Source organism: Ambystoma mexicanum, chromosome 2p, assembly GCF_040938575.1.
Source record: "Ambystoma mexicanum isolate Mex_15411 chromosome 2p, UKY_AmexF1_1, whole genome shotgun sequence".
Lineage (NCBI taxonomy): Eukaryota > Metazoa > Chordata > Amphibia > Caudata > Ambystomatidae > Ambystoma > Ambystoma mexicanum.
The window spans coordinates 58896570-58910338 of NC_090923.1; the positions used below are offsets into that span (position 1 = coordinate 58896570).

The window sequence follows — 13769 nt, forward strand, 5'->3', positions numbered from 1 at the left end:
AGACTCTGGTCCATCCCCATCTGAGAGAAACTACAAGTACCAGAAGGCTGCAGGAGGGCTGCCAAAAGAGGTCAAAGTGGTGTTACAGGAGGTCTAGTAAAATCCCTGTACATTCGAAAGACTTTGATCTACAAACTGTGTGAAGTTAGCAAGAGTGAACCCGACTGAGGGATGCTGACGAAGAGGGGGCAAGTCTAAAGTCCCAAGGAACAGTGTTTTGACAAACATGAACACGACCGAGGGATGTCCACTATGAACTGTTTGAAAAGACATTATTTGAGAAGGGTCCGAGCCCAAACGCGGGAGATCCAGGGGTGAAGCCATCACCCAAGTAATAGCCGTCAAGAGGGGTCCGAGCCCGACCGAGGCAGATCCCGGGGTGAAGCTATCACCCAAGGTTCATTAAGAACTGATACATAAATTATGGAATACGATACGTGACGGGTCAGCACCCAGAAAAAGAGGACCCAGGGGTGAAGTCATCACCCGAGAGACATATGGGACAAAACTTTGTGTATGTTAGTTGCTATTTGTGAACCCATCCGGTCCTCGGAAGCAGGAGACTCAGCTACCGAAGGCCTTGATATTGATAAGAACTGTTGAGGGGTCAGCGCTCGGAAGAGGGGGACCTAGGGGTGAAAAATCCTCACACTAAGCAAAACCAGGAAACACACTTTCATTTGTTGAAGAAACCTTTTGTTTTGTTGTTTGAATGCATTATGCCCTCGAAGGCAAGAGACCTTTCAAGGGAAACGAGACTTGGCCATCGAGGTTCCTGATGAAGCTGAATCCGAACTGTTGACCCTGTGCTCAAAACATGGAGAAGGGAGATTCAAGCTACCGCATCGGGGCATATTATTTGAGAACACTTATTTCTTTTCCTGAAAAGTATCCCAAACCCTTTTTTGTATTAGTTGTTTTGTATTATTTGTAAGGTTTGGCAATAGGTTTCTTAGTATAGACCCTTTTATTTGACACAACGCCACTGGGAGTGCCTTATTTTTCATTTGATGGTCGACGCTTGTTGCCATCTTAGATTTAGGTTTAGATGAGTTGTTTTTCCAACATGCATACAGCATTCCTTGTTCAATAACACCCTTGAACTGTGATCACTTGTGTATTTCTTACTTGTTGCCACCATGAGCTCCTTACAGTGAGGTCCAAGGACAGAGTTGGAGGACCAAAATACCAGGTGGTGGAGAGCGGACAGTGGAGAGATGTGTTGCAGAGATTGTGTCGATGACGAGAGAGAGAGCAGGTAAGGTATTGTGTGTGAGAGAGCGTGGTACCAACTGATGTAATATAGTGTGGGTCAGAGAGGGTGACTGGGAGAGTGTGAGAGAGTGAGCGAGAAAGAGAGAACAGAGAGAGAGTGATAGGGAAGGAAGTGTGAGAGTAGAAGGAGGGAGTTAGCAGCATGTATGAAGGCAGAAGTCAGCTAAGAGTCAGTGAGACTGCAGAGTGGTGGACGAGAGTAGGCATGAGTGGTAGGAGTGAGTGAAGTTTAATCAGAGGAATGTAGAGAGAGGGAATACAGAGGGAGTGAGAGAGAGAGAAAGAGGAGGAGGGGAGCAAGCGAGAGGAACAACAGTAAGATTAAAGGTGACTAGGAGAGTACAGAAAGGGGTAGTAGAAAAGTCGGCAGGAGAAGTGGAACACGCTAAGCAAGGAGAGAGGGAGACTGATGTACAGTGAGATTGAGAGGGAGAGAGCTGAGAAATATTTTGTTTGGCATATCAAAAGTGGCAAAGGAAGTATCCCTCTAGAAAATCCCCTGAGCGATAGAGAAAGAGAAGGCCTCCGCCTTATGGTACTCTTATGGTCCTCTTATGGTCCTCTTATGGTCCTCTTTTATGCCAGTTTAGACTTAATAGTGATTAATGTGCATTAGATTTCTGTCTTGGAAGTTGTTGTGGGGAGTAGGGATTGTGACAAATCAAGATTAATTGTCGCTTCTCCCCAAAGGGGAGCTGCTTACTTTGAGGCTAGGGAGGTGATCCTGCTCCACAAGACCCTCCTTAGGGGTATGGGTAAGTGGAACATCCCTGGGAGTGACTCCCCCTTAGGGGACAAGGACTCTAACTCCCACGAGGAACTCCCTAGACCATCCACCTTATCTGCATATATGGAACTGCATTCTATAATGAATACTCTGTCTTCCTCCTATTTGGCTCCAAGCAATGTTGATTCAAACCCCATCTACAGGAACAGGCAATATCTCTTTGTACATGGGATGAGTGGATCACAGAGGAAGAGTGAGTATGGGATGCAGGGGAAGCCCCCTGATGTAATTACGCCTTGGAGAGGTGGAACTGGGAGCAGCCGCAGAGCTCTTGGCAATTTGAAAGAACGCAAGTCTGAGACACTGGAGACCCGACAAGGCAGACAATGGAGATACCATTGGGAGAACAGGGTAAGACGAACCGTCTGATGTGGAGGCCAGACACCCGTCTAACAATGACGAGACAAGTGCAGCCGGGAGCACTGAAAGCTCCCCTGCCAGCCTCCACCGACCGCAGCATCCTGCAGAGACACCGTGAGTGGGACAAATGCGATGCCTGAGACCTGGAAGCAAGAAAACGAAGCAACTTACCTGAGCAAGTGCCGAGCCCCGCAAGGAGATCCTTGAGGAGCAAAGACACCGGGGTGATTGGGAGAAGCGGGAGGCCTCCGGGACAGTATGTTATGAAGGGAGACATGCGTGAAAGCCATGAGGGAGACATTCAAACACCACTGGCGATATGAGGAACGAGTAAAAGACTTGGCGAATAAGGTTGAATGTGAAAAAGCCACAAGAAATAGTTGTCAAAGAATGGGGAGAACACTGCCTGGGAAAGTGTGACAGGTGTTGTGAATTAAGATTCCAAAGTGAAGCAAACAATCAGAAAAGGAATCCCATAGTGAAACCCCAGGAGACGGGAGTCCCTAATTCTCATAAAGACATAACAGGCCTCAGAAAGGTCAAATATCAAGAACGTGAGAGACATAAAATAAAAGGGAAGAGTGTGAGCGAATATCTGAAGGAGAACAGTTGTAAGTATAAAGTTGTCAAGAAAGCAGAAGCCATGAAAGGTTGGAGGAGTTACAAGAGCTCCTGGATAAAAACAGAGGAGATCAGTATAAGAACTAAATTTCAAGAGTGAGACATTTGTATGTTGAAGATATACCGACACCAAGATGACCCCTGGGGGAAAGCCCCAAGAGAAGAGGCAAAAAGATAATCGACCAGAAGGCTAGAGACAATCTTGAGGCATACTCTAGTTGTTCGTGTTACTGGCAGGGTCAGTCAGAGTTAGGTTTGACCCCAGGGCATTTACTTTGGACTTCCGGACAACAGACAAGCACCTTTTATTCCCTCGAGTTAGATAGGGAACTCCCTACAGTGATGGGTAGAGATAGGCCCGTTCTTTATAACGTCATTAAAAGAATATAGAACTGTCCACAGTGTGTCCCACTCCTTCTTCCAAACCGCCAGTGGACACATGGGCTAGGGAGGGGGGAGCACACAGGAAGGGTGAGTTTAGAACCGGTCCCCCCGGGTCCATAATAAAGCCTGGTTAAAAAGGTACCTTCTTTTCTCTGTGAATCTGGTCACTTCCCATCTCTTTCACCAGCCCCTCTCCAATTCTCCACCTGAAAACACAGCCCCCGGGGGGTTCCGTTTGGTCTGCATGGACACGCCCGGTGTTCACCCCATACACGGCTGTCAACCCCTCTTCCTTACGCAGTTCACCAGGCCCCTTAGTGCTTCGACTCTGCTTGAAGGGGGCTGTCTCTGGTTAATTTTCTTCTTCAGAAACAGCTGGGGAACTTCCCTGTTTTGACAGCTCCTAGAGGGGCTCTCCTGAACTCCCTTCCTAGTTTCAGCTTACACCGTGCTCCGTCCAGTATTCATTGGTGTGCTCGCCCCCAATAGCCTTCCCCTTGCACCCCCTGCAGGATCCAGCCCTCAAACTCTTTACCCAGGCTGCTCTCTTCCACCCAGTCCAAAGCAACTATTGTTCCAGCACAACTCCACACATGTCCTACTTTTCCAACCCCTCACGACTTTCCTCAAGACCCACTTGACTCTCCCACTCCACCCACTCCTCCCCAAAGCCCGGGATCCCATCCCTGCCCCCTACTGACCACTGCTGGAAGTGCCTCCTCAACTTTCCTAGCCGATGGGCGGTCCTGCCCATTCTGGTAGCCCCACTTTAAACCCCTACAATAACAGAACCTTAATCTTGGTCCTCGCCCACCTGAACTGTGACACAACGATGGGTAGAATCAACGCAAGTCGGAAGGAGAGCTTTTAAAATTAAACACGAGTTTATTAATGAACGTCACACATTGAGTCTGAGCAAGTAAATGGCATCCTAGTTTCTAGAACCTCCATAGTTCTGTTGATGAAGACTTCCGCCATCTGCCGAGTACTGGCGGGTCATGACCTTTGCGCTGCCAGCGCCGTATTGCAGTATAAACCATCCCCGATGGCGAAGATGAGGCTGTGAAACGATGGTGGGAGTGACTCCTCGGTGCAGAGATGCATACAGAAAATGGCAGTGAGAAAAAGGGACATATGCATGGCACTGGTAAATGCAGTGAATGCGACGTCAAGCGTGCCATGCGCAAGACAATCTCAAAGGCCCAGGAAGCCAAGGACAGCACTTGGCATATATGATTGCATGGACCACCTGGGAGCAGAAGGTGATCCACTGATTGACTTGGAAAGTGTCACAGGCCTAGAGGAGAGACATGCTACAGGTGAGTGGGAGAACAAATCCTGACAAACAGCCACAAACTATGCACACACACATTTAAACATGTTGACAAAGACATACACATCACAAATACAACATATATCCCCCACAGCAAGTGCACAACCACTCACCTTCCTGCCTCACCCATAAGACATAACCATACATATATAGTGTCCCCAAACACCCATATACCAACACACGCCTGAGCACACGATGATGCCATGTGTGTATGCTTTGCCCAATGCAGGCAACCCATCACAACATTCCAGCAGGTGTGATGCTGTACATGTGAAAAGCAGAGAAGGACTGGCAGGAAGCAGCGTGGAACAACGGCATTAGATTTCGACAACACCTCAGGAGACACCACACGTTCCAGTGACAGCAGTGCAGGCCCAGTTGCCACTGACACAGCCACAGCCACAGTGGACCTTGGTAGCAGTACTGGTTCCCAAAATATATGAATCCTTGATGATTTCACCTATATAACGGGAAAGATAACTATGTGCACATTGTTCATTTAGCGTTGAAGGACTCAATCTAAAGAAAAGTCCACTCTTTTCTTAGAAAATACATTTAATCATGAAGAAACATACATACCATGTGCAGATATCACAAGGTTTAAATATCAGTGTAAACCAGACACTTATGATTTTTACGTGTGTCTACATACATTTAAAAACCTGGAAGTGCAATAATGACACCCTATTAAAAAACATCTTAGTTGATATTACTAAATGCTCAATTGCCAACCTCAGTTTCGGCTGTGAAAGCCTCTTTATTTCTTGGCCCAGTCTTCTTCAGGGTGTTTTCTTCTTTCCCAAAGGAGACAATGATCAATGGTAAATCTGCAAAAAAAACATATTCTTATGCATTACATGTCTCTGAGTTGTTGTGTCTTCAAAACAAATTATACGTAATAGACATTTATGCACCTTGGTGGCAACAAGTGCTATATTTAATTGCCCATTATTTGTAAAGTATAACTTTGCTTGTAGCCAAGGGAAACCCCCATCGGTGTGCATCTTCCACCTGGAAAACCTATGCAGCCGCAAGACCTATTGTATCACCCATCTCACAGGTGGGAGAGGTCGAGCAGGGGGAAGAGGTGCCGCCTGAAGACTTTGAGGGCCAGGAGCCTATGCAGGAGGGACAGGATGAGGACCATCATGGAGAAATGGAACCATTTTAGGATGACCAGCCTGACAATTGGCCCACCACTCCACCGAAGACATCTGCTCCCCAGCACACACCTATTGCTCATGATGATGTAGAGATATAGGGTCAGACAGGCTTGTCAGATGCAGGCCAACGTGACCTTGTCCATGACAGCAGTCTGATGCAGCAGAACAACATCTGCACATACAGGAGAGGATCCTCCAACAGCGTGAGCAGTACAACCAGCTCCACACACGCTAGAATAAGACCCAGGCATCCCTGTTGAAATCCCTGGACATGCACCATTGGCCATTATGGACCTACATGAAAAGGCAAAAGGTGGACCAATCACAGTCCACAACAAGCAGGATGGAGCTGGAGAAAAGCAATGTTGGGCAAGTAGATCAAACAGAGGCGTTGGTACTGTGCAGCGTGGCATGCATCTAGAAATGGCTCACTGTATGGATACCACCAATAGGGTGCAGGAGAGTCTGACGCCTGTGCATGACTGACAGGACCAATCACTGAACAAGGTCCTTCTATAACTACAGTAGGCACAGTTCTCCACATCCCATGTGTCCAGCATGACATCTCAGGATGCAAGACCACATGTAGTTGCTCCACTGCCACACCAACGGCAGAGGGTATATCAGAGGGCCTGGAACTACCTGCATGGAAAAGACTGCGAAAATGAACTGCCCAAGGGAAACTTCATGATGGTGTGTTGTCTTGTACTTCACTGGCACATTGTCATTTCACACATGTGGGGGGAAAGTGCTTGCTCCATGGACCTATTGCCCCATTTGGGCCAGATTGACACCAGGTCAGGATGCAGCATGTGAGGGAATTTGTGTACTCCATGGACCCATATGTCCATATGTCCAACATTGACACCCCGCCAGGATGCAGCACTTGCGGCAACGTGTGGGCTCCCTGTACCCATAGCCCCGGTGGGGCCATATTGACAGTAGGCCAGGTTCCCGCATGTGTGTTAACAGTAAGGCTTATAGTTCCATACAATGCAAATAGCAGTATGAGTAAATCACCAACCTGTCGCAGATACGGCAGTCCGAAAGAGCAGAGAATATACCTAGTCACCCTTCTCTACCCCTGATGCAAATGCCGGGGCAGAGTAGAGCTTCCGGGGAAGCCCTCATGGGGCAGAAAATCCTGTACTTGCTAGCTGGGGTCTTGAAGTGCCGGACTGGAAGCTGATCCCAGGGTGTAGTCCCACTGTGTGGTTTCTACGGAGGACACTGCAAGGTAAGGGAAAACGTAAGTATGAATCAATAATGGAGTCCTCCCCTAGGTTTGACAATCGAAAAAATTACCCCTTTAAGGATGTCTATGGACAGCTCCACGTGATTTACTGTCTGGAGCTTTCTTGAAGGTGACGACGGAGGTGAAAATGGAGAAGGCACCCCGATAACTCGGGCAGGGTCCTCCTCCTCCCTCCCCCCTGGGTAAGGGGAGGGTCATGGCTAAGTACGCCAAAGCGCTTGGAAGCCTGCAAAGGGCAACAAAGGAAAGGGGCGTGACAGGTGCCATATAAGCTGGTGGGCATCAGCAGGAGCATCCTGCCCCGAGCAGAAGGACGCCTGCCGCATCTGAGGACAGGATTTTCATTTTCCACCCACCCACCTTGCATAAGAAACAGCTACGGCAAGGCCTAGACGTTGACGTTGTGGTACGGCGAGGCAGTGTTTTGGCGACCAGTGACAAGAGACAAACTCCAAATGAGCCATGGGAAAGCCGGAAGGATCTTCGCTCTTCTCGGGACCAGCGCCTCTTGGGAGCCTAAGCGGTGTTGGCGTCTGGTGGTAGCAATGAGGGCTCAGCTTCCCCCAAATAAATGGGATGCGGCATGTGAGGAAACATGTATGGGGTCCGTCAGCCTCACAATATTGGATGCAGATAGCTCTCATTCCTGGAGCGTAATTTGCACCTTCTAAGGGAAGCATTGTCATACTTTGAACTATTGTCCACTGTCTCCTGGTCGCCCTCATATTTGGCTACAGATTGTTTGGTGGCAATGTGACCCCTCATGTAGGTTTGCTATGTTGTTCCTCCCTTTGCAGTTCTTGATGAATATGAATCATTTGTGGGATCGAAAAGTAACAGGTGTGTGCTGCATTCTCTGCCACTATACGCACCTCTAGAGGTATTCACGGATCGGTGCCTGTCGCATGGCTGTGTATTTGTCCGAGTGTGTCAGTGAACCCTCCTCTGCTGGTTCCACTAAAGGTAATCATAGATCAGTGCCTGTTGCATGGCTGTGTATTCACCTGAGTGTGTGAGTGAACTCTCCTCTGCTGGTTCCTCTAGAAGTAATCACGGTACAATGCCTGGATGAGGCGTAGGCTGGAACAGTGAATGGAGAGGGAGTGGATGAGGCGTAGGCTGGAACAGTGAATGGAGATGGAGTGGATGAGGCGTAGGCTGGAAGAATGAATGGAGAGGCAGTGGATGAGGCGTATGCTGGAACAATGAATGGAAAGGAAGTGGATGAGGCGTAGTCTGGAACAGTGAATGGAGATGGAGTGGATGAGGCGTAGGCTGGAAGAATGAATGGAGAGGCAGTGGATGAGGCGTAGGCTGGAACAATGAATGGAAAGGAAGTGGATGAGGCATAGGCTGGAACAGTGAATAGAGAGGGAGTGGATGAGGCGTAGGCTGGAAGAGTGAATGGAGAAGGAGTGGATGAGGCGTAGGCTGGAAGAATGAATGGAGAGGCAGTGGATGAGGCGTATGCTGGAACAATAAATGGAAAGGAAGTGGATGAGGCGTAGGCTGGAACAGTGAATAGAGAGGGAGTGGATGAGGCGTAGGCTGGAAGAGTGAATGGAGATGGAGTGGATGAGGCGTAGGCTGGAAGAGTGAATGGAGATGGAGTGGATGAGGCGTAGGCTGGAAGAGTGAATGGAGATGGAGTGGATGAGGCATAGGCTGGAAGAGTGAATGGAGATGGAGTGGATGAGGCGTAGGCTGGAAGAGTGAATGGAGAGGGAGTGGATGAGGCGTAGGCTGGAACAGTGAATGGAGATGGAGTGGATGAGGCGTAGGCTGGAACAGTGAATGGAGAGGGAGTGGATGAGGCGTAGGCTGGAACAGTGAATGGAGAGGAAGTGTATGAGGCGTAGGCTGGAACAGTAAATGGAGAGGGAGTGGATGAGGCGTAGGCTGGAACAGTGAATGGAGATGGAGTGGATGAGGCGTAGGCTGGAAGAATGAATGGAGAGGCAGTGGATGAGGCATATGCTGGAACAATGAATGGAAAGGAAGTGGATGAGGCGTAGGCTGGAACAGTGAATAGAGAGGGAGTGGATGAGGCGTAGGCTGGAAGAGTGAATGGAGATGGAGTGGATGAGGCGTAGGCTGGAAGAGTGAATGGAGATGGAGTGGATGAGGCGTAAGATGGAAGAGTGAATGGAGATGGAGTGGATGAGGCGTAGGCTGGAAGAGTGAATGGAGATGGAGTGGATGAGGCGTAGGCTGGAAGAGTGAATGGAGATGGAGTGGATGAGGCGTAGGCTGGAAGAGTGAATGGAGATGGAGTGGATGAGGCGTAGGCTGAAACAGTGAATGGAGAGGGAGTGGATGAGGCGTAGGCTGGAACAGTGAATGGGGAGGGAGTGGATGAGGCGTAGACTGGAACAGTGAATGGAGAGGGAGTGGATGAGGCGTAGGCTGGAACAATGAATGGAGATGGAGTGGATGAGGTGTAGGCTGGAACAGTGAATGGAGAGGGAGTGGATGAGGCGTAGGCTGGAACAGTGAATGGAGAGGAAGTGTATGAGGCGTAAACTAGAACAGTGAATGGAGAGGGAGTGGATGAGGCGTAGGCTGGAACAGTGAATGGAGATGGAGTGGATGAGGCGTAGGCTGGAAGAATGAATGGAGAGGCAGTGGATGAGGCGTATGCTGGAACAATGAATGGAAAGGAAGTGGATGAGGCGTAGGCTGGAACAGTGAATAGAGAGGGAGTGGATGAGGCATAGGCTGGAACAGTGAATGGAGAGGGTGAGGTGTAGGCTGGAACAGTGAATAGAGAGGGAGTGGATGAGGCGTAGGATGGAACAGTGAATGAGAGGGTGAGGCGTAGGCTGGAACAGTGAACAGAGATGGAGTGGATGAAGCATAGGCTGGAACAGTGAATGGAGAGGGAGTGGATGAGGTGTAGGCTGGAACAGTGAATGGAGAGGGAGTTGATGAGGCGTAGGCTGGAACAGTGAATGGAGAGGGAGTGGATGAGGCGTAGACTGGAACAGTGAATGGAGATGGAGTGGATGAGGCGTAGGCTGGAACAGTAAATGGAGAGGGAGTGGATGAGGCGTAGGCTGGAACAGTGAATGGAGAGGAAGTGTATGAGGCGTAGGCTGGATCAGTGAATGGAGAGGAAGTGTATGAGGCGTAGGCTGGAACAGTGAATGGAGAGGGAGTGGACGAGGCGTAGGCTGGAACAGTGAATGGAGATGGAGTGGATGAGGCGTAGGCTGGAAGAATGAATGGAGAGGCAGTGGATGAGGCTTATGCTGGAACAATGAATGGAAAGGAAGTGGATGAGGCGTAGGCTGGAACAGTGAATAGAGAGGGAGTGGATGAGGCGTAGGCTGGAACAGTGAATGGAGATGGAGTGGATGAGGCGTAAGCTGGAAGAATGAATGGAGAGGCAGTGGATGAGGCGTATGCTGGAACAATGAATGGAAAGGAAGTGGATGAGGCGTAGGCTGGAACAGTGAATAGAGAGGGAGTGGATGAGGCGTAGGCTGAAACAGTGAATGGAGAGGGAGTGGATGAGGCGTAGGCTGGAACAGTGAATGGGGAGGGAGTGGATGAGGCGTAGGCTGGAACAGTGAATGGAGAGGGAGTGGATGAGGCGTAGGCTGGAACAGTGAATGGAGATGGAGTGGATGAGGTGTAGGCTGGAAGAATGAATGGAGAGGCAGTGGATGAGGCGTAGGCTGGAACAGTGAATAGAGAGGGAGTGGATGAGGCATAGGCTGGAACAGTGAATGGAGAGGGTGAGGTGTAGGCTGGAACAGTGAATAGAGAGGGAGTGGATGAGGCGTAGGATGGAACAGTGAATGGAGAGGGTGAGGCGTAGGCTGGAACAGTGAACAGAGATGGAGTGGATGAAGCATAGGCTGGAACACTGAATGGAGAGGGAGTGGATTAGGTGTAGGCTGGAACAGTGAATGGAGAGGGAGTTGATGAGGCGTAGGCTGGAACAGTGAATGGCGATGGAGTGGATGAGGCGTAGGCTGGAACAGTGAATGGAGATGGAGTGGATGAGGCGTAGGCTGGAACAGTGAATGGAGAGGGAGTGGATGAGGCGTAGGCTGGAACAGTGAATGGAGAGGAAGTGTATGAGGCGTAGGCTGGAACAGTGAATGGAGAGGGAGTGGACGAGGTGTAGGCTGGAACAGTGAATGGAGATGGAGTGGATGAGGCGTAGGCTGGAAGAATGAATGGAGAGGCAGTGGATGAGGCGTATGCTGGAACAGTGAATAGAGAGGGAGTGGATGAGGCGTAGGCTGGAAGAGTGAATGGAGATGGAGTGGATGAGGCGTAGGCTGAAACAGTGAATGGAGAGGGAGTGGATGAGGCGTAGGCTGGAACAGTGAATGGGGATGGAGTGGATGAGGCGTAGGCTGGAACAGTGAATGGAGAGGGAGTGGATGAGGCGTAGGCTGGAACAGTGAATGGAGATGGAGTGGATGAGGCGTAGGCTGGAAGAATGAATGGAGAGGCAGTGGATGAGGCGTATGCTGGAACAATGAATGGAAAGGAAGTGGATGAGGCGTAGGCTGGAACAGTGAATAGAGAGGGAGTGGATGAGGCATAGGCTGGAACAGTGAATGGAGAGGGTGAGGCGTAGGCTGGAACAGTGAATAGAGAGGGAGTAGATGAGGCGTAGGATGGAACAGTGAATGGAGAGGGTGAGGCGTAGGCTGGAACAGTGAACAGAGATGGAGTGAATGAAGCATAGGCTGGAACAGTGAATGGAGAGGGAGTGGATGAGGTTTAGGCTGGAACAGTGAATGGAGAGGGAGTTGATGAGGCGTAGGCTGGAACAATGAATGGAGAGGGTGAGGCGTAGGCTGGAACAGTGAATGGAGAGGGAGTGGATGAGACATAGGCTGGAACAGTGAATGGAGAGGGAGTGAGTGGATGAGGCGTAGGCTGAAACAGTGAATGGAGAGGGAGTGGATGAGGCGTAGGCTGGAACTGTGAATGGAGAGGGAGTGGATGAGGCATAGGCCTGAACAGTGAATGGAGAGGGAGTGGATGAGGCGTAGGCTAGAACAGTGAATGGAGAGGGAGTGGATGAGGCATAAGCTGCAACAGTGAATGGAGGGGGAGTGGATGAGGCGTAGGCTGGAACAGAGAATGGAGAGGGAGTGGATGAGGCGTAGGCTGCAACAGAGAATGGAGAGGGAGTGGATGAGGCGTAGGCTGGAACAGTGAATGGAGAGAGAGTGGATGAGACATAGGCTGGAACAGTGAATGGAGAGGGAGTGAGTGGATGAGGCGTAGGCTGAAACAGTGAATGGAGAGGGAGTGGATGAGGTGTAGGCTGCAACAGAGAATGGAGAGGGAGTGGATGAGGCGTAGGCTGGAACAGTGAATGGAGAGGGAGTGGATGAGGCGTAGATCATCAGCTGCCAATCAGAGCATCATGTAGACGATGTACTTGTTTGTTCCTGTGAGCTGATGAGTCTGTGCCTCACAGAGTGCAGCTGTATTTCATTTTGTGTGCATTATGAACATTTGCCAGGCTTGTATTCCAGAAAGAGGTGTGGCCTGACCTGGGGCGATGGCCCCTCTTCAACCCAGCCCTGTCCACCAAGGAGAGAGGGTTCCCTGAGTAAATCTTTTCCATTTCCAGCACTGCACCTACCCGGAAGTGTTCCTGGCCAACATAAGATCCCGCCCCCACAATGCAGACTGCATTATTCCCTTGGACCATTCCGGGCTTCCTGGATAACACAGGCCCAGTCTCTGATGCTACCCCTAACTTGTGTACCCGGCTCAGTTTCTCTTTGGCATCCACCTCATGCAAAATGGTGATTCAAGGCACTATCATTAAAAAAAGAAATATTCATAAAGCGGAGGTCCACTTCTCTTTTAGTGGTCTCCAAATTCCCTGCCAAATCCCATTTCATTGGCAAGGTTTTCCATCTGTTTTCTTTGAGTTCAGCTTGCATTGCGTGGCTCAGCGCCCCTTTATTTCAAATCTAAAACCTCGGGGTAGCCAAGGAACCACTTCCCCTTAGCACCTTTCTCTCCTCAGTATTTCATGTTTTGCCAAAACCCTCTTAGGTAGGCGTGGGGTTTAAAGTTCAGGGTGTCTTGGTCTGGATAGAGCCTCCCTCAACGTCAGGGTGGAATCTAACTTTTTAGAAAAAGTCGTAAAGTCTACTTCTTCCCTAGATCTCTGTGCTCTGTGGTCAGCTCCTGGGAAGCAAAATGGCCACCTCGAGATGGTTAAATCCGAGTACTGCGCCTTAAAAATGTATTCTGATTCCCATTCCCTGATCGAAAACAAACTCTTACAAAAGGAATTTGCTTCATTTACTTGATGTTTGTGGCTTGAGACCAGTCGGACTGCGGGCACAGAGCATCACATGACTACATAGATGACTCCATCTGACTAATTAAAATGAGTGAGGGATGGGTAACATACTCCATCTCGCACCGTTTTAGTGGGATTTGACATCGTTTTAGGCATATATGAACATGCCAAATTCTTGGGGGTGTTAATGTAATGCGACTTGATTGTGCAAGTAGGCCCACATTGGGGTACCCCTTAAGACATGCATTGCATGACCCATGTTGCATAATCTCACATGGAGTCAAGGCACCTAATGT

At 49.6% G+C, this 13769-nt stretch overlaps 1 protein-coding gene across 1 annotated transcript in view; it reads right to left on the reverse strand.

Annotated features, from left to right (window-relative positions):
- Window positions 1-13769, reverse strand: part of LOC138567705 (nuclear pore complex protein DDB_G0274915-like) — an 88497-nt gene that overhangs the window by 40198 nt on the left and 34530 nt on the right. The window contains exons 2-4 of the mRNA XM_069646174.1: window positions 8183-10000; window positions 7074-7153; window positions 5493-5587 (exon numbers count right to left, since the gene is read on the reverse strand). Coding sequence (XP_069502275.1) covers window positions 5493-5587; window positions 7074-7153; window positions 8183-10000 — 1993 coding nt within the window. The remainder of the gene's footprint in view (window positions 1-5492; window positions 5588-7073; window positions 7154-8182; window positions 10001-13769) is intronic.